Source organism: Ursus maritimus, unplaced genomic scaffold (genome assembly GCF_017311325.1).
Source record: "Ursus maritimus isolate PB19 unplaced genomic scaffold, ASM1731132v1 scaffold_36, whole genome shotgun sequence".
Taxonomy (NCBI): Eukaryota; Metazoa; Chordata; class Mammalia; order Carnivora; family Ursidae; genus Ursus; species Ursus maritimus.
Window position 1 is genome coordinate 13,546,496 of NW_024426230.1, and position 19,401 is coordinate 13,565,896.

General features: G+C 36.1%; 1 protein-coding gene across 2 annotated transcripts in view; it reads left to right on the plus strand.

Moving 5' to 3' along the window:
* MIPOL1 (mirror-image polydactyly 1) overlaps positions 1-19,401 on the plus strand; it is a 320,903-nt gene that overhangs the window by 219,039 nt on the left and 82,463 nt on the right. For both annotated transcript variants that reach the window (XR_569429.2, XM_008693964.2), the window contains exon 11: positions 10,719-10,813. Coding sequence is in view for 1 of the 2 variants with exons in the window: in XM_008693964.2 (XP_008692186.1) it covers positions 10,719-10,813 (95 nt within the window). In the remaining variant the exon portion in view is untranslated. The remainder of the gene's footprint in view (positions 1-10,718; positions 10,814-19,401) is intronic.

Below are 19,401 nucleotides of genomic sequence, written 5' to 3' on the forward strand. Positions count from 1 at the left end.
CCCTGATGGCTAATGATGTTGAACATTTTTTCATGCGTCTGTTAGGCATTTGTATGTCTTCTTTGGAGAAGCGTCTGTTCATGTCTTCTGCCCATTTTTTGACTTGATTATTTGTCTTTTTGTGTGTTGAGTTTCAGAAGTTCTTTATAGATCTTGGATACCAGCCCTTTATCTGTAATATCATTTGCAAACATTTTCTCCCATTCCATGGGTTTCCTCTTAGTTTTGTTGACTGTTTCCTTTGCTGTGCAAAAGCTTTTTGTCTTGATGAAGTCCCAGCAGTTCATTTTTGCTTTTGTTTCCCTTGCTTTTGGAGACATGTCATGAAAGAAGTTGCTGTGGCCAATGTTGAAGAAATTACTGCCTATGTTCTCCTCTAAGATTTTGATGGATTCCTGTCTCACATTGAGGTCTTTCATCCATTTAGAGTTTATCTTTGTGTCTGGTGTAAGAGAATGGTCCAGTTTCATTCTTCTGTATATAGCTGCCCAGTTTTCCCAGCACCATTTATTGAAGAGACTTTTTTCCATTGGATTTTTTTCCCTTATTTGTCAAAGATTAGTTGACTATAGAATTGAGGGTCCACGTCTGGGCTCTCTATTCTGTTCCATTGATCTATGTGTCTGTTTTTGTGCCAGTGCCATGCTTTGTTGGTGACCACAGCTTTGTAATATATAGCTCAAAGTCAGGCAACGTGATGTCCCCAACTTTGTTTTTCTTTTTCAACATTTCCTTGGAGATTCAGCATTTTTTCTGGTTCCATACAAATTTTAGGATTGTTTGTTCCAGCTCTTTGAAAAATGCCAATGGTATTATGATAGGGATGGCATTGAAAGTATAGATTGCTCTGGGCAGCATAGACATTTTAACAATGTTTATTCTTCCTATCTATGAGCATATATTTGTCCATCTTCTTGTGTCTTCTTCAATTTCTTTCATAAGTGTTCTGTAGTCTCTAGAGTACAGATCCTTTACATCTTTGGTTAGGTTTATTCCTAGGTATCTTATGTTTTTTGGTGCTATTGTAAATGTAATTGATTCCCTAATTTCTCTTTCTACAGTTACATTGATAGTGTATAGAAAAGCAACTGATTTCCGTGCATTGATTTTGTATCCTGCCACATTACTGAATTGCCGTATGAGTTCTAGTAACTCTAGTAACAGGGTGGTGTCTTTTGGGTTTTCCGCGTAAAGTATCATGTCATCTGCAAAGAGAGAGAGTTTGACTTCTCCTTTGCCAATTTGAATACCTTTTATTTCTTTTTGTTGTCTGATTGCTGAAGCTAGGACTTCTAATACTATGTTGAGCAAGTTAAGAGTGGGCATCCTTGTCATTTTCCTGATCTTAAGGGAAATGCTCACAGCTTTTCCCCATTGAGAATGATATTCACTGTGGGCTTTTCATAGGTGGTTTTTATGAAATTGAGAAATGTTCCCACTATGCCTATACTCTGAAGAGTTTTAATCAGGAGAGGCTGCTGTATTTTGTCAAATGCTTTTTCTGCATCAATTGAGAGGATCATATGGTTCTTGTCCTTTCTTTTATTAATGTGATGTATCATGTTGATTGATTTGTGAATGTTGAACCACCCTTGCAGTCCAGGAATAAATCCCACCTGGTTATGATGGATAATCCTTTTAATGTACTGTTGGAGCCTATTGGCTAGGATCTTGTTGAGAACTTTGGCATCCATATTCATCAGGGTTATTGGTCTGTAATTCTCTTTTTTGAAGGGGTCTTTTCCTGGTTTTGGGATCAAGGTAATGCTGGCCTCATAGAATAAGTCTGGAAGCTTTCCTTCTGTTTTTACTTTTTGAAACAGCTTCAGGAGAAATAGATATTATTTCCTCTTTAAATGTTGGTATAATTCCCCTGGGAATCCATCTGGCCCTGGACTCTTGTTTTTTGGGAGGTTTTTGATCACTGCTTCAATTTCGTTAGTGGTTATCGATCTTGTTAATTCTTTCAAAGAACCAGCTTCTAGTTTCGTTGATCTGCTCTCCTGTTTTTCTGGTTTCTATTTCATTGATCTCTACTCTAATCTTTATTATTTCTCTTCTCCTGTTTGATTTAGGTTTTATTTGCTGTTCTTTCTCCAGCTCCTTTAGGTATAAGGTTAGCTTGTGCATTCGGGATTTTTCTGCTTTTTTGAGTGAGGCCTGGATGGCTACGGATTTACCCCTTAGGACCACCTTTGAAGTATCCCATAGGTTTTGGACCTTGTGTTTTCATTCTCATTGGTTTCCATGAATTGTTTAAGTTCTTTAATTTCCTGGTTGACCCAAACATTCCTTAGCAGGATGGTCTTTAGCTTCCAAGTGTTTGAATTTCTTCCAAATTTTTTCTTGTGATTGAGTTCCAGTTTCAAAGCATTGTGGTCTGAAAATATGCAGGGAATAATCTCAGTCTTTTGGTATCAGTTGAGACCTGACTTGTGACCCAGTATGTGGTCTATTCTGGAGAAAGTTCCATGTGCATTCAAGAAGAATGAGTACTCTGTTGTTTTAGGGTGGAATGTTCTGTATACATCTATGAAGTCCATCTGGTCCAGTGTGTTATTCAATGCTCTTGTTTTTTTGTTGATCTTCTGCTTAGATCTGTCTATTGTTAAGAGTGGGGTGTTGAGGTCTCCTACTATTAAAATATTATTATCAATATGATTCTTTATTTTGGTTAACAGTTGGGTTATATAGTTGGCTGCTCCCATGTTGGGGGCATAGATATTCACAATTGTTAGATCTTCTTGTTGGATAGACCTTTAAGAATGGTATAGTGTCCCTCTGTATCTCTTACTACAGTCTTTAGCTTAAAATCTAATTTCTCTTATATGAGAATTGCTACCCCAGCTTTCTTTTGAGGTCTGTTGGCATGAAAAATGGTTTTCCATCCCCTCACTTTCAGTTTGGATGTATCTTTAGGTTCAAAATGAGTCTTTTGTAGACAGCATATGGAAGGGTCATGTCTTTTTATCCAATCTGCAACCCTGTGCTGTTTCACAGGAGCATTTAGGCTATTCACATTGAGAGTGATTATTGAAAGATATGATTTTAGTGCCATCGTGTTGCCTATGAAGTCCCCGTTTCTATAGATTGTCTCTGTAAATTTCTGGTCTATACTACTTGGGTTCTTTCTTCTTTTCTAGAACCCCCCTTAATATTTCTTGCTGGGCCAGGTTGGTGGTCACTTATTCTTTCAGTTTCTGCTGGTCCTGGAAGCTCCTTGTCTATCCATTTTGAATGACAGCCTTGCTGGATAACATATCCTTGGCTGCACGTTCTTCTCATTTGCTACCCTGAATATGTCTTGCCAGCCCTTTCTGGCTTGCCAGGTCTCTGTGGACAGGTCTGACATTATTCTGATGTTCCTCCCTCTGTATGTAAGAAATCTCTTCCCCCTAGCTGCTTTCAGGATTGTTTCCTTGGATCTAAGATTTGCTAGTTTTACGATTGTATGTCAAGGCGTTGATCTGTTCTCTTTGATCTTGGGAGGGGTCCTCTTTGACTCTTGGACACGAATGCTTGTTTCCTTCCCCAGATTAGGGAAGTTCTCAGCTATGATTTGTTCGAATATATCTTCTGGACCTCTATCTCTCTTCACCCTCTCAGGGATCCCATTAATTCTGACACTGCAGCGTTTCATGGCATCATTAATCTCTCTCAGTCTGATCTCTTGGGCTTTAAACTGTTCTTCCCAGGCCTCCTCAGTTTCTTTCTTTTCTATCCTCTTATCTTCTAGCTCACTAATTAGTTCTTCTGCCTCGTTTACCCTGGCAGTCAGAGTATCCAGTTTAGACTACATTTTATTCCTAGCATTTTTAAGTTTGGCCTGATTAGATCTCATTTTGGCCCTTTGAGATTCTATATTGTCACTAATATTTTTCTCAAGCCTAGATATCGACTTTGTAATTGTTACTTTGAAGTCTGTCTCTGACATCTTGCTTATATCCTATCTATTAGGTCTGTGGCAGAGGCCATAGTCTCTGGTTCTTTTCTTTGTTGGGGGTTCCTCTTCTCAGTCATTCTGTCAGGGGGTTGGGGTGGTTGAGGGAATGTAGAGTGCAGAGTATTAACCACGACCCAAGCAAGATGCACCTGTTTTGTAGGGCCCCTAGGGTTGTCTTCTAGGAGAGCGGCCTGCCGTGCTGTTACTCAGGCAACCCTGCTTGGTCAGAGTTGCCCTCCCCCCTGTGGGAGGGGGGTGGGCTCAGTGAAAACTGGTTTTTTTTGAGCTTTTGTTCTCTGGAGGCTTTTCCTGGTGGCTTTCCATGTCTCTTCTGAGAGTCAGAGCAGAAGTGACCATACTGAAACCTCTGTCCCAGAACAGAGAAATCACAGTCTGCTCTGCACTGAGCTCTCTAGGATACACAGTCTCCATTTCTGTCTGCTCTTCTAAAAACCGCAGCCTTCCCTGGTTGTGCACCCCACAGCAACTCTCCCAGAGGTCGATCCCAGGGCTGGGCACATCTCTGCGCTTTGTGCTTCTAAAACCACAAGCCACCCCTGGTTCATGCATATACACCCGCAGCTCCTGGATCCTGTCTGGGGGCTGGACTAAAGTCCTTTCCCCACCACTACTAGTCTGCAAGTCTGTGCCTGGTCCCCAGTGCAGGACGCTTTTGCGCTCCAGTGTTATATCACCTTCCTGGCGCCAGCTTATGGGGCTCCCTCCCCCTTCTGTTTATCTTCCAATATCTGCCTGCAGAATCACTGCTCCACCCTTCCTACCTCAAGACAGGTGGTGTTTAACTGCTTGTAGAAATCTAGATATATATTCTTACATCTCAGGCTGATTTCGTTGTTCGGAATGGTTTGGTAGATATCCAGCTAAATTCAGGGGATTGGTTGAAATAGGCTCCCCTACTCCTCTGCCATCTTCCCTCCTCTCCCCATATAAGACTGCTTTTGAGTCTGGAACCTGATTATCCTTGGTCTGACAGGTATCTCATGAGGACAAAATATTACCTCTTAGGAATAGTCGTTAAAGAGCAATACGCTATGGTAATATACTTTGGTGAGCAATCCCAGTTTTCCTATAAAGGGGGGGTGTAATTGAAATCCAGTCATTTTTATCCTTTTGGTAGTAGCTTTTAATTTTTTAGATACCCTTTTGCATGATATTTAGTTATGTGTCTTTACTAGGTTTATAACCTGCTTCTGAGGTTAAAAAAAGTCAAATACTAGGATGTCTATAGTCATATTATTAAGCAATTTTCTAATTTGATGTATTGTTTGAACGTTATCTAATTAGATTCCTTACAAATGTGTTCAATAGTGTAACACAGTCTATACATTTATGATTACTCTATAAAACAATTCTGTTAAAACAGTTAACATACATATTAAATTATGCCATATTGAAATGTGGTGTTGTATGGTAGAATAAGCAGTGTTTTTTGGATATTTGTATTCTAGTTCCAGCTTTCCTTCTAGCCAACTATGAAGCCTTGGACAATTTCCAAATGTTCCCTTAAACATATATTAACAACAATTTCCTCACCTATAAAGTAGGGGACTATATTATCTCTAAGATCCTTTTCAGGTCTAAAATTATTTGGTTCTGTGATTTAATTTGTACTGTATGTTTCTTTATTTAGCAGATATCACACATAAGATCAAATGCTCGGTTCTCTGATAAAAACAGATTACCATTAATGGTCTTGGATTACCAAAGGAAGGCTTAATTATATTAGACTATTACTATTAAAAACACATTTTTAAAAAACAGGATTTTGAAGTAAGATAAAAATGGTTTCTCCACAATATCCACAACAATAGTGTTCAGTGATGTAGATAGTGTACTGTTTTCTTTGTCTGTCATTCTAAAGTACTAGATAAGTGTCTAAGGAAACAATGTAGTTCATTTCTCATTTGATAACAATACAAATGGTTGTCCTATTTAGATGGCATTGCTCACAATATAGTCTTAGAATGAGCCTTTCAATTATAAGACTAAACTAACATTAGTTAAATACTTTTTTTTAATTCACTTAAGGTAAATAAATTCTGGGGATATAATGTATGGCATAGTAACTAAAGTTAACAGTACTTTATCATATATTTAAAAGTTGCTAAGAGAGTAAATGTTAAAAGTTCTCATCACAAGGAAAAAAATGTGTAACTATGTGAGCCGATGGATGGTAACTAAATTTATTGTGGTAATCATTTCACCATATATACATACATCAAATCATTGTGTTGTACATGTAAAGCTAATACAATGTTATCTGTCAATCACATCTCAATAAAACTGGAAACAAAAAAAGATAATGGTAAAAGGAAAAAAGTTATAGGGAGAAGATATTAAAGATATAAAACACAGATTGTTCTGTAAACTTGTTTATTATCAATAACTGTTATCAAATGATGTTTTGATTCCATTGCTTCACCTGGAATTAGTTCAGCTGCCTCTCCCAGGTGTTCTAAGCAATACCTTTTACATGTTGCGAATAAGTCTGAAAGGTAGCTGAAGGACATATAAAACTCTGGAGTACATCATTGAAGATCACAATGAAAACTTCGAAGTTTTCCTTATATAGAAAACAAAAGAAAGGATCCAGAATGTTACAGTTCTCTTTATTTAATAGAGAATACTACTCATAAGAAAAGGACAAGGTATGGTTTTGGTGTGTGAGTGGAGTGAGGAGATGAGAAAAAAATCTAAAACACATGCCACGGGCCAGGAAAAGATATTTTGATATTGCTCAGAAGAGAATTTTATTGTTTTGGAGCAGGGAAATATATTAGGTTAAAAATCATTTCACATTTTGAAGCACCTGACTGACTCAGTCAGTACAGCATCGAACTCTTGATCTCAGAGTCTTCATCTCAAGGTCATGAGTTCAAGTCCCACACTGGGCATGGAGCCTACTTTAAAAAAATAAAATAAAATACTTAAAATACTCATTTCACATTTTAACATTGCTGTATGCTTGTTACAATAGATGGTGTCTTAGAAGTATTATTGGCATGATTTTTCTGCATAAAATTATAGTGTTTTAAAATCAGTAGTATCTTAGATTCAATGAAATTTGGTGATAAGTTCATAAAATTTATTTAGATAGTTTTAAAAATACAATTGTGACTATATATGCTTAGAAATATTTTTTTTAAAGATTTATTTATTTATTTATTCGACAGAGATAGAGACAGCCAGCGAGAGAGGGAACACAAGCAGGAGGAGTGGGAGAGGAAGAAGCAGGCTCATAGCGGAGGAGCCTGATGTGGGGCTCGATCCCATAACGCCGGGATCACGCCCTGAGCCGAAGGCAGACGCTTAACCGCTGTGCCACCCAGGTGCCCCGGAAATAATTTTTATTACAATAGTAAAAGTAGTGGATTTAGGAGGCCATGTTTTAGTCAAGAAGACAAATGTTTTTAATAGGTAAATTTTGATGGAGTATATTCTGACTAGTATTAGGGAGAGATGAACCAGCACACAGTTTGAGAAGTAGAAGATTCAGCTGATGACTAAGTACAGTGTTAACTCCCGGTTGTTCCCATTCGTAAGACTAAATACACACATTACTCCCAGTTACAAGACTCCTTCATCCCAAAAACTTAGGTGAAGTTTCGGAGGAATTAGAATAAAGAACAAAAAGAGCAATTATATGTGGAAAGGCTTGAGTGAAATATAAAAAGGCAGCATGCTCAAGAGTATCTAGTACAACTCTCCTTGTCCTTTTTCCCTGCAAGTGTGGCTAAGACATATGAGACATATGAAAATTAATCACGTGCTTGTGAACCCACACATTGGTATTATTTCTCAAATTCCTAAGTAAATTCTTTTTGTCATCTGTCATATGTTCTTGAGAATGTAGGTTGACCTAGCATATATGTGTATGTGTGTAAACATATATACGTTCAGTGTTTATGTATATTTGCATATGTATATCCCAGAATGTTATATAGTCTTGCAAGTTGCTTAGTTTTCATGAACTTGAATTTTATCACCTTAAAATAAAGATAATTGGAGTTATCTCACAAGTTGATCATGGGGATAGACTATAGGGTTTCAAGCACTTGATACAATGCCCAACCCATCGTAGGCATTCAACAAATGGCATTATAGTTAAGCACAGATGTTTTCAAGTTACATTAATTTAAGCAGCAAGTTTGGAAGTTTCTTTATAGTGTATAAACTTTATAAAGTACATAACTTTATATGAAGCATATAAACACATTATACACACCATAGGACCCAGCAATTCCATTCCTTAGTATTTACCTAAAAGAAATGAAGGCATTGTTCCACAAAATTACCAGTATGCTGATGTTTATAGGAACTTTATTAATAATTGCCCCACACTGGAAACAACCCCCAAATGTCCACCAACTGCCAAATGGATATATAGATTTTGGTACATCCCTATGATGGAATACTACTCAGTGACATAAAGGAATGAACCATTGATAAATGTAATAGTCAGGATTCAGTTTTCTTCTGGGACTGGTGGGATGGAGTACTGTTTTTGAACAACCTGGATTATGTTTACCCGAGGTGGTGGGGAATGAAGTTCATCCTAGCCACCAGGACTGAACAGGATCACTGTGGCAGAGGGTAAGGGTATTTCCCCAAAACAGAAATGCTGGCCGGATGAACGTATATCTGATAAAGGAAAGCCAGGAAGTTTATAATAGCTTCAAACATGGTCAACAGGGCCTAGGCATAAGATTAGACATTTGGATTGCTATGAAGCCACACCAGATCTTCATAGCCAATTAAATGTGAGATGTGAGAAAGTCAGTATTACCTGAAGCACAGAAATTTAAGTAAAATTCTCATGTTCCCATTTTTATTGCAGAAATTTCTTAGGCAAAAATCTTCATTATGGCCTTTTCCTACCAGAACATTGTTGGTTTTGTTTTTTGGTTTTGGAGGGGGTTTTTTGGTTTTGTTTTTATTTGTTTTTGCAAAAGTATCAGGTTAAAAAAAAATTCAAAATAATCATCTAAGGTACTTAGCATTCTCATATATTTAGCAAACTCTCTATTACCTGTCCAATATTTGATATTTCTTAAATACATGCAACAGGATGTTCGACATTTTATAAGTTCAATGTGATATGTCCTTTTTTGTGTGAATCTTTTTGGCCATTAGTCACTGTGGGTATCTCTGTCTTCCACGTTACCATTTCAATCACATTTTATAGTTTACTGAAAATTGGCAAAGCTGTCTATTTTTGACATAAAGAACTAGCCACCTATTAAATGCTTTTTATAATTTTTGAGAATGTTTTATCTATAATTCTAGAATGTGACCTGTTAAAGCAAGCACTCAACATCTTAAATTTAATGAAGAAGTAACTCTTTGTTAGGTTTGCTAGCCCAGGTAGAGAACAAATTATTTAATTTCGTTCCTAAAGTTATATACAAAGACCTGAATTGTTACATTGTTTTTATTATTCTCCATTATTAAAATAGAAAAGTGGCATTGTCCAGCATTCACTTACATTACACTAATTAGTTTTCCTGTGGTCAGGGTTTCACAGTTTGCCTTATGACCTTATTCTTTTTTTTTTTTAATATTTTATTTATTTATTTGACAGAGATAGAGACAGCCAGCGAGAGAAGGAACACAAGCAGGGGGAGTGGGAGAGGAAGAAGCAGGCTCACAGTGGAGGAGCCTGATGCGGGGCTCGATCCCATAACGCCGGGATCACGCCCTGAGCCGAAGGCAGACGCCCAACCACTGTGCCACCCAGGCGCCCCTTATGACCTTATTCTTATGCAAGAAAATAATCCCAGTAAAATCATATGAATTCAGCAAAATTAGTGAACTTCTGTCTCCAAACTCAATCACTTTTTAATTATTGCCATTAGTGTAGTTTGTGAGGTGTTTGATAACAATTTGTTCTGTGTTACCTATCAAGCACCACTTAAAGTAAAAGACAGTCTTTTCATGCAAATCAAATTTCGAGTAAACAAAACTGAAATCTGACTTACCAGTACCATTTTTTAAAAGTTTCGTTGAAAACTTTTTGGCTACGCCTGAAACCCAATGGGAAAGATGGTTGGAAGTTGGCAATTCTTTTAAAACTGCGACTTTGAACTCTGTCAAAAAACTGATTACAGTCCCTTTAAAATTTGAATACTATAGGCAGAGAGGAACAATAACATCCTTTGGAAAAAATACTTCTAACATTCAAGATTGTTGTCTACTCCCTTTAGAGATTTTTGTTCTGCAGAAAAGGAATTGAAAAGGTTAAGTCCTATCTGTAAGAATCAGGTTATAGTCTTGTGTATTTTTTTCACATTAAATATCAAAGATAGCTTAACAACATATTTAGAATTTTCTGGGTTTTACTATTAATAAAGTTAAAAGAAAACCTAGTGTGATCAGGGAGTGGAGCCACATTAAGTTTGTAAGTGAAACACCCATTGTGCTTATCTTGACTCTAGATATTGCTCTGAACCCATGTTCCACATTCTGAATTCTGTGTATAAAGTTAAACATTGCAGAAGGGCATATATCTGATGATACAGATGAATAAGGTTGAGGTTGAGTAATGAGCAAACTTGGTAAATTTAATATGTTCTCGTCTTCAATATGTCTGTTATTAATATAATTTGATTATTTTGTGGGAAATTATGAGACACTACTGAAAATACTGATAGATTTTAAAACTACCACAAACTTAAGGCTCCTATTTATACTACAATACTGTATTCTAACCTACCAAAACTAATATTAAATTTCTTAAAATATTAATTCCTTACAGGCAAAGTTGTTGGCCATGCAACAAGCCAGAGAGACCGCAATTCAACAGTACAAAAAACTAGAAGAAGAAATCCAAACACTTCGAGTTTACTACAGGTAAAATTCTTTTTAACCTGGGCATAAATAAATGTTGTTGGCCTGGCCCTATTGAACTGTTTGCTCATCTAAATGCCACCTCTGAAATGATATATATATTTTTAAAATAGTGCATGAATAGCAGTAATAACAGCCTTTCACCAATTATAATATAATATGAGAAATTTATAATGCCACTGAAGGATTTTTAACACTTATTTAATTTATGCTCGAAGAGTAGTTGTGAAATTAATTCAGTAGGTCACACTGGCATTTTTTAATGAAAAGAAATAGAATAGGAAATGTCAGCATGCATCTCCTATATATAGTAAGGGTAATTATTGTTTTGTGTTACTTTCAGTTTTGTGTTGTGTGAGAGAGAGTTAAGATTGTGTATTGGGTTATGTGTAAATATATATATTTGCACAATGGGTCATGGTTAAAAAAAAAAAAAAGGTTTAAAAAATGATGTACAATGTCTGGGATGTTCTCTGATACTTAATAAGATTAGAAAACCCTCAAGTCTGAAGTATAAGAATTCACTAACTAACTTGGGCTGTGGATTATTGAAAGATTTTCTTTTAATTTTGCCCCTTCTCAGAATAATGTTGTTAAGTGCAAAAAATGCAGTTAAATGAAAATCAGTTTTACTGAAATAGTTATGAAAGTATTATGTCATGATATATTACTATATTCACACATCATTATTAATACATTAAATTAGTATGTCTAACAGCAAGTCTATTAACTATATTTCAAAGTACTGATGACTGTAAATGGTATTTTGGGGATAAATGGAAACCCTAAAATGTGATATGTAAACACCAGTGGTTCCTATGGGTGCAAATTCTCAAGAAGCACTAAACAGTACTACTATAGTTTGTTGCCTATGTTCACAATTATGAGAAATGCTATATTTGCATAAGAGTGAAAAATAAAGATGAATTTTTTTTTTCTCATCCCAAGAATGCCTACATTAGAGCAATGTTACTGGCATATTGTAGTTAGTTATTGTTATGAGTTGAATTGTGTTCCTCAAAAAAGATATGTTGAAGTCCTAACCCCTGGAATCTCAGAATGTGACTGTATTTGGAAATAAGGCCTTTAGAGAGGCAACCAAGTAAAGTTAGGTCATTAGCATGAGCTCTAACCTAATATGACTGATGTTCTATAAACAAGGAGAAATTTGGACACAGAGACACACACGTAGAGGAAGGCTATCTAAAGACACAGGGAGAAGACAACTTTGTGCCTGACATCCACACTGCCAAGTAATGCCAAAGATTGGCAGCAAACAGTAAAATGTAGAAGAGGCCTGGGAGGATTCTCACCTATAGCCATCAAAGAGAGCATAACCCAGCTGACACCTTGATTTTGGACTTGTAGTTTCCAGAACTGTAAGACAGTAAATTTCTGTTTTCAGCCTCCCAGTTTGTGGTACATTGTCATAGTAGCCTTAGGAATTAATGCAGTTATAAAATATTAAGTATGTTTGATTGATGACTGCCTGGGGAATCATTTGTCTGCAGTTAGAAACAATGTCTATGTGTGATCATGTGGGTAAGCAGAAACCTGATGATTAATGAAGACATCCCAGCCTTTCAGCCCCTTTTTTTCCCTTTGTAACTATAGAGTGGGTATGACAATCTTTCCTCCATACTTTACACCAACGACTTCTCAACTACAGCTGTGCATTAGAATCACCTGAGGAGCCTCTAAAAATCCTAATCCCCATCTCCTCCCAGGCCAATTCCATCAGTTTCTTGAGGTAGGACTAGGTTGTCAGTGTGTTTTAAGCTCCCTGGATATTCCCTTATGTATCCGAGTTTGAGGGATGCTGCTTTACAAGCACATTTCAGGTAGCTGCATCAAATTAGGGTCTCTTCTTGGTAGAATAATAGAGGCATTTATTAAACCCTCTACTAGGACTTATGAATATTGCGTGATTTGTGCCTTTGGATATTGCAGTGCGGTACAAAGGAGCTTCACATTATTGATAAGGGAGAGTTTTCATGGAACCTTCTCCTGCCATCCTTGTCAGATAGGACAAGTGCTTGTTGATATCGTGACAATGTCCAAGAATTCTGAGAGGCATATAATCCTACATGAACTGACATTTTTTCTTGAAAAACAAACCTTGATGTCAGTTCCTAATGCTCCTTCTTTTTGCTGAATTGCAGGTTACTGAAAATTTTTTGAAAATTGTAAAGCTAAAATTCTTGTTTTCCTAAGACTTTTTTAATCTACATGAATATAACAGAGTTAAACAATCTCTTCTTGATAAAGGGCTAACAATTGTTGGCTCAAAGATATGCTTCACATGTACCCCTCTCACTGCTACTCTAAAAAAAAAAAAAAAAAAAAAGCTAGTAGTGTGGTAAAGCTACTGGGATTTGCCAAGGTCGCCCTGCCTTTTGTGACTTATATAAATGAACCTCTCCAAGACCATTTCCTTTTTGTGGAATTAGAATTATAGCAGCTACGTCATACAGTTAAGTATGTGCAGTTGTTACCACAGTATTTAGCTTATTAGTGCTCAACCAATGTTAAGATAAATTTACTTTTACATGACAAAGTCAGTGAGGTAGGAGTAGAATCAAAATGGATGCCACTGAAGTCAAAGAAAGAGATCTATTAAAAAAAAAAAGGTCATCCAATGCTAAATGGGTAAGGAAGATAAGGACCAAAAAAGTGTCCATTTTTATTTGAAATTAGTTGGTCATTAGTAACTGCCACAGAAGTAGTTTAATAAAGCATTAGATACAGAAGCCAGTTTTCTGTGAATTAAAGAGTAGAGGTCAAGAAGCATAGTAATTTGGACAATAGAGTGGTCCTTGAAGAAACTTGAATAAGAAAGATGTTAATGATAGTTGAGAAGAAAGGAAGATAGGTTAAGGACTTTTGTTTTTTGTTTTTGAAAAATGGCAGATACTTGAGCCTGTTTATGACTAATTGGAAAGAGCCAATGGAGAGAATTGTTATGGGTGGAACAGGATTCCTATAGAAATAGGAAGAGGTGGAATTTAGAATCTGCAGAAGCGTTTGCCTTGAACAGGAAGATGGTCACCGTGTGCTCACAGACAGGACTGAAGGAGACAAGAATAGCTGTGAAATAGAAACAAATTTCAGCTCACAATTAAGAGTTTCATTTTTTTCTGTAAAGTGAGGGTGATTGTGGGCTTAAAACGTGCAGAGGTCAGGAGGCTTTGAAAGGGAATGGGAAAAAGTAGCTCCTGAAGGGAATGGGAAAGAGAACTGAATAAGGACAAGAAGAACAAGACAAGCAGTCCTGAAGAGCCAGCTGGGCATAGATGCTACCTATGAGTTTGAGTTCTAGTTTGTACAGTTGCATAACTTAGCACATTTACCTATCTTGTAGAGTAGCACGGAAGGCAAAGGATTGAAATGATCCAGGATTACAAGTTTGCAGAACTGAAATGATGGAGAGGAGAGTGGTTGAAAGTAAACTAGCAAAAAGTTGTTGAAACGAAGAATGATAGTCTAAGCTAAACAGAGCAGGAAATAAAACTGAAAGAACATGTATACCGAGAGAAAAAGGAGGAATCAAGAAACCCTAAATCTTGAGATCAAAGAGCAAACGTAGTGGGAATAAGAAAATTCAAGAGCTAAAAGGATCAGAGGTTGTAGGCAGAAAGTGAAATTTTGCTGTTTAAGATCTCAGAGGTGAAGCACTCAGACTGAGCATTGACAATATTAAAAGCATTGCCTTAGAAGTAGATGAAATTGAGAGGAGGGAGGGGTCACTAGATAAGAAGAAGTAAAAGATTTATGAAACTAAGGTATTGAATACCCATTTGGATATTGTCTGAAAATATTGGGTACTCACTGTAAACCCGTAATAGCAAACGACCTAAAAATAGATAGATAAAAGCTACATGTTGAAATAAACAGCCATATGTATCAAAGGAAGAAACCTGTACTGTGTGTGACGCGCAGGAATATGTGTGTGTCTATGAGCAAAGTTGCGTCCTTTAAGAAGATCAACATTTCTATCAAAACAAAAAGGTACAGAGAACTTTCATGCGTTGTTGATGAGGATATAAAATGATGCATCTGCTGTGGAAAACAGTTTGGCGGTTCCTCAAAATTAGACATGGAATTCCCACATGATCCAGCAATTCCACACGTAGGTATATACCCTAAAAGGATTGAAAGCAAGGACTCAAACAGATACTTGCACACCAATGTCCGTACGGTATTGTTCAAATTAGCCAAAAGGTGAAAACAAAACAAGCCAAGTGCCCATCAACAGATAAATGCAAAAACAAAATGTGTTATTTACATACAATAGAATATTATTCAGCCATAAAAAGAAGTGAAATTCTGATACATGGTACAACATGAATAAATGCATTATGCTAAGTAGAATAAACCAGAGAGAAAAGATAAATATTGTATATTTAAACTTCTATGAGGTATCTAGAATAAGCAAATTCATAGAGACAGAAAGTAAAATAGAGTTACCACTGGCTGTGGGAAGGGGGGGATGGGGAGTTGCCAGGGGCTGGGGGAGGAGGGAATGGGGAGTTATGGTTTAACATGTACAGAGTTTCTGTTTGGGATGGTGAAAAAGTTCTGGAAATGGATAATGGTAATGGTTACGCAACATTGTGAATGTACTTTGTACCACTGAATTGTACACTTAAAAATGGTTAAAATGGTAAGTTTTATGTTATCTTACCACAGTTTTTTTTAAATGTACAAAGAGCATTCTGTGAGGATATACAGAAATTTATTTAAAATAGGATAGGGGAAAAATCCCTGGCTCATAAGACTCTGGGAAGGGAGAGGCAATTACAAAAAGAACAACGCTGAAATTTCATGGGAGCTCACATTCTGATTTAATTGATTCGAATGAAAGTAAACAATATTTCTTACTCGAATAGATGGTGGTTACAAATCCATACATGAACCACAACTAGTATTCATAGAGATATGTTTTTTTCTCACTTTCCTATGTTATAGAGGATAGGATAAAGTTCCATTTTTATGTGAAGAAAATCAAGAATAATTCTGTAATTTGTGTGTGTGTGTGTGTGAGTATGGGTAAAGAACTCCTAGATAAATGTTGTGTAGCAAAGTTTAAGAAAAAATATATTTTCAGTTATTCAAGTCAGTTTTACACACACGTACACATGTGTGTATATTATCATGTCAAACAAAGCTATTCACCGATAATTAAGAAAACATAAGCTAGGAAAAATAAAGGAATAGGACAGTAAGCTAGCGTCAGGAACAAGTCAGTATACAGCTTGTATGTATATACCATGAAACAGCAAAAGAATGAATAAACATCAAGAATAAGTCTGGCTCTCAGCTTTCCAACAGCCAAAGCCAGGGAGGACGTATGATCAGTTATTAGTTTTAGGGGCAGATTAAAATATGCTGATGACTTTCATTCTACCTTGCCTTTAGTTCTGCCAGTTAGTGATAATGACTGTATTCTCTTTAAATTCTTTTCCAAAAATAATTTTCTTTTGCTGGGTTATGTGCACCAAGACTACTGTTACTATAACCATTCCATTTCCCTGTATGGAAATACGGAAAATGGAACTATATTTTTCTGAGCTTCTCTCTTCTGTTGTCCTTTTAGTTTGAGAAGAGTACTAAGAAGAGAAATGTTGGCCGTTGGTTTCCTTTGGCAGAGTTAGGGACAGGGGCAATGAAGTGGATGGGTAGGGATACTAAACTTAACCATCATAACTGACAGCTCCTTCACATTAAAGCAGAAGGGATAACAAGAGAGGAATAGCAACAGGAAGATTTAGAATAAGTTTCACTTATTACAGAAGTGCTTTTAGTAAAGTATTACTACCTCCTCATTGCTGTGCTAAATGTTAAATTCATTTGCAACAGCTTCATTAGTTTCAGTCTAAACAGCTTCATCAGGGAATGATCTTAAACTTGTAAGGGTTAGATTTGTATTTAGTAATGATTTTTTCCTGTTACTGTAAACCTGTAGTGCTGCATTCCTAAGTTCAGGAGGCATAATAATAACAACCTCTTTCTAATCGAGAGAATGCCTCAGTTTCAGTGTTTGCTGATTTTATAGTGCTTCCTTATGTTTCCTTTTGCTTAAAAAAAGTGTAAATTTAAGTGTGTAGATAACAATTAGATCCTGTTGTTTGGTGCCAGTAAACTAGGATTCAGTATTTATAATAACAGCAGTTTATGTTTTAAGTTTGTATTATATTTTGTGTGATTCCATGTGGGAAGTCGTGATGCCTTTCAGAACGTGGTAAATTTCACATTTTAGACCAAAAATATTGAATAGAATGCTTCATATTTTAAGGTAGTATGTTTCCTATGATTATACTAGTATTTTTTTAATCATAGAAATCTTTTCTTAATAGAATACTTACATGTTTGACATCGTGAAAACTGGACTAAACATGAGCCATACTAACTGGTTTTAACATACATTTCCGAGTTGTAGAGGCCATAAGATAGAGCCCATGTAAAATATATTGAAAAAGAGAATGAAATTCTTAATTTTTTCTACATTCTTTTTCTAAATTTTATTTAGTATGAGTCTTTTGCTTCTTAGTTATATTTTTTCTCTGTGTATGCTATCCTTAGCAATCAAAAGCATTGCTGTCACTAAGAGCTGGTGTTTTGTTTTGTTTTGTTTGTTTCTTTAGTGGTGGTCATAGGTTTTCCTTGAACCGTATGTTCTCTCAGTTAGAACTGTGCACTGATAAGACAGTTGGCAGTGACTAGGGCATGCAGGCTCTAGCCAGGGAGCAACATTTTCCTCAATTCAATCCCTCAATGAGAGGGGTTGAACACTTGATTCTAAACTCATTCATTTAGTGTTCAAATCAATTGTGCTAATTGGACTGCCCAATGACATAAAAAATTTGTTACATACGTGTTTTCGATAAGAATTCACAAAGCTGCGTTATGGCACCATACTGCTAAAGCAGTAGTAAAAAGAGCAAAAGAAAACCCAAATTCTTCCATCTTTGACATTAGTCAGATTTTTTTTTTAACATAGGCAAATTCCAAACTTTCTATGTTTCAGTTTCTCTAACTTTGACACTAGGGGCTTTTTATAGTTAGCTTTAACATTTTGTGAAATTTGTCACCCTTTCATGTGAGGTAGATTAAATTCTTGTTTAGTGATGTTTATTTATTTATTTTTTTCAGAATCAAGAACTGTTGAGGTGCCTGGCTGGCTCAGTCAGTAGAGCATACAATTCTTGATCTCAGGGTTGTGAGTTCGAGCCCCATGTTGGGTATAGAGATTACTTAAAAATAAAATCTTAAAAAGAAAAAATAGAACTGTCTTCTTATACTGTTAAGTTGCACCTATTTTCAGGGTCTTTTTAATGCACAGTTGGCTTCACCTTTACTATTCGAACACCATACATATTTTTTGGTGGCTCTGGAATGCAAAACAAAAAGAAAAATTAAAACGAAGTTTGAAAAACAAAATACTTAAGGTTTGCATTTTCTGTATGTCCAGTGATTTGGAATATAGTTATTAAAGATTCTTTCCTTTCTCCTCTCAAATTATAAAACATAACATTTAATAAGTTACTTCTGAACGTCAGTTACTTCACCTGTGAACAGATATCTGACCCGCTTACTATGAAAATCAATGAGATAATATATTTGGATGTTTTTTGAAAACTGTAAAGCACTGTGCAAGGAAATAAATTAATAGTTTATTGATAAGATTACTTTAAAAGTTTTGCCTTATTCAGATTAAGGCAACTATTAAACTAGTAAAAGGCAATTTCTACTGAAATATTTTATGCTTCTATGACTTTGTATCCAGAAGGCTGTTTTTTTGCATTGTCTGTTTTCACTATTTGCTGGGCCTTATTCTAACAACAAGTTAAAAAGCAAAACTAAAATTCATCATGTACAGTTATACTGTTCTTTGTTTTTCAATCAAATGACCCTTCCTCCTCTTTTAAGAGCATTTAACAAAATATTTTGTCATTTAATCATTGTGTTTAGCAAGAGGCCCAGAGTTAAAATGGGCTTTCTCCTAGTATTTGCCATCTATTAACATTATATCTATTAGCTTAAGAAAATTTTAATTTTAGATTTTATTAGATAAAACAGTAGTGTGCCCCTTGAACTTGGCACAGAATCACCACCATTATTGATTCCACAGGTGCGCCAGTTGCCTCATGCATAGGTGATCTTTCATTTGTATCCCTTTTCACAATTGTAATCAGTGGCCGAATTTCACTACACTTTTCCTTGTAGTGTCTGTTACTTTTGCCTTATTTCCCACAGTTCCTACCTCAGATCAGGCTTGTACAATCTCCTGGCCAGGCTTTTCCTTCCTACTTCATCTACTTGTCTCCATTCCTTACTCCTCTTAAAATTCCTGAAACATTATTTTCAACCTCTCACTCAGGCATTAACACTATTTAATGATACCACATTAGCTATCCAATAAATTCCAAACTCTTTAACCTGACATTCATAAAACCTTGTTATTTCTGCCACCTCTATGTCTGAATTACTATTACACCCATCATCTTTTTGCCTGCTGATTTCATTCCTAGCAGTGTCACTGGTGCCAGTACACTGCCTCACACATAGTAGGAACCCAATAAATATTTGTT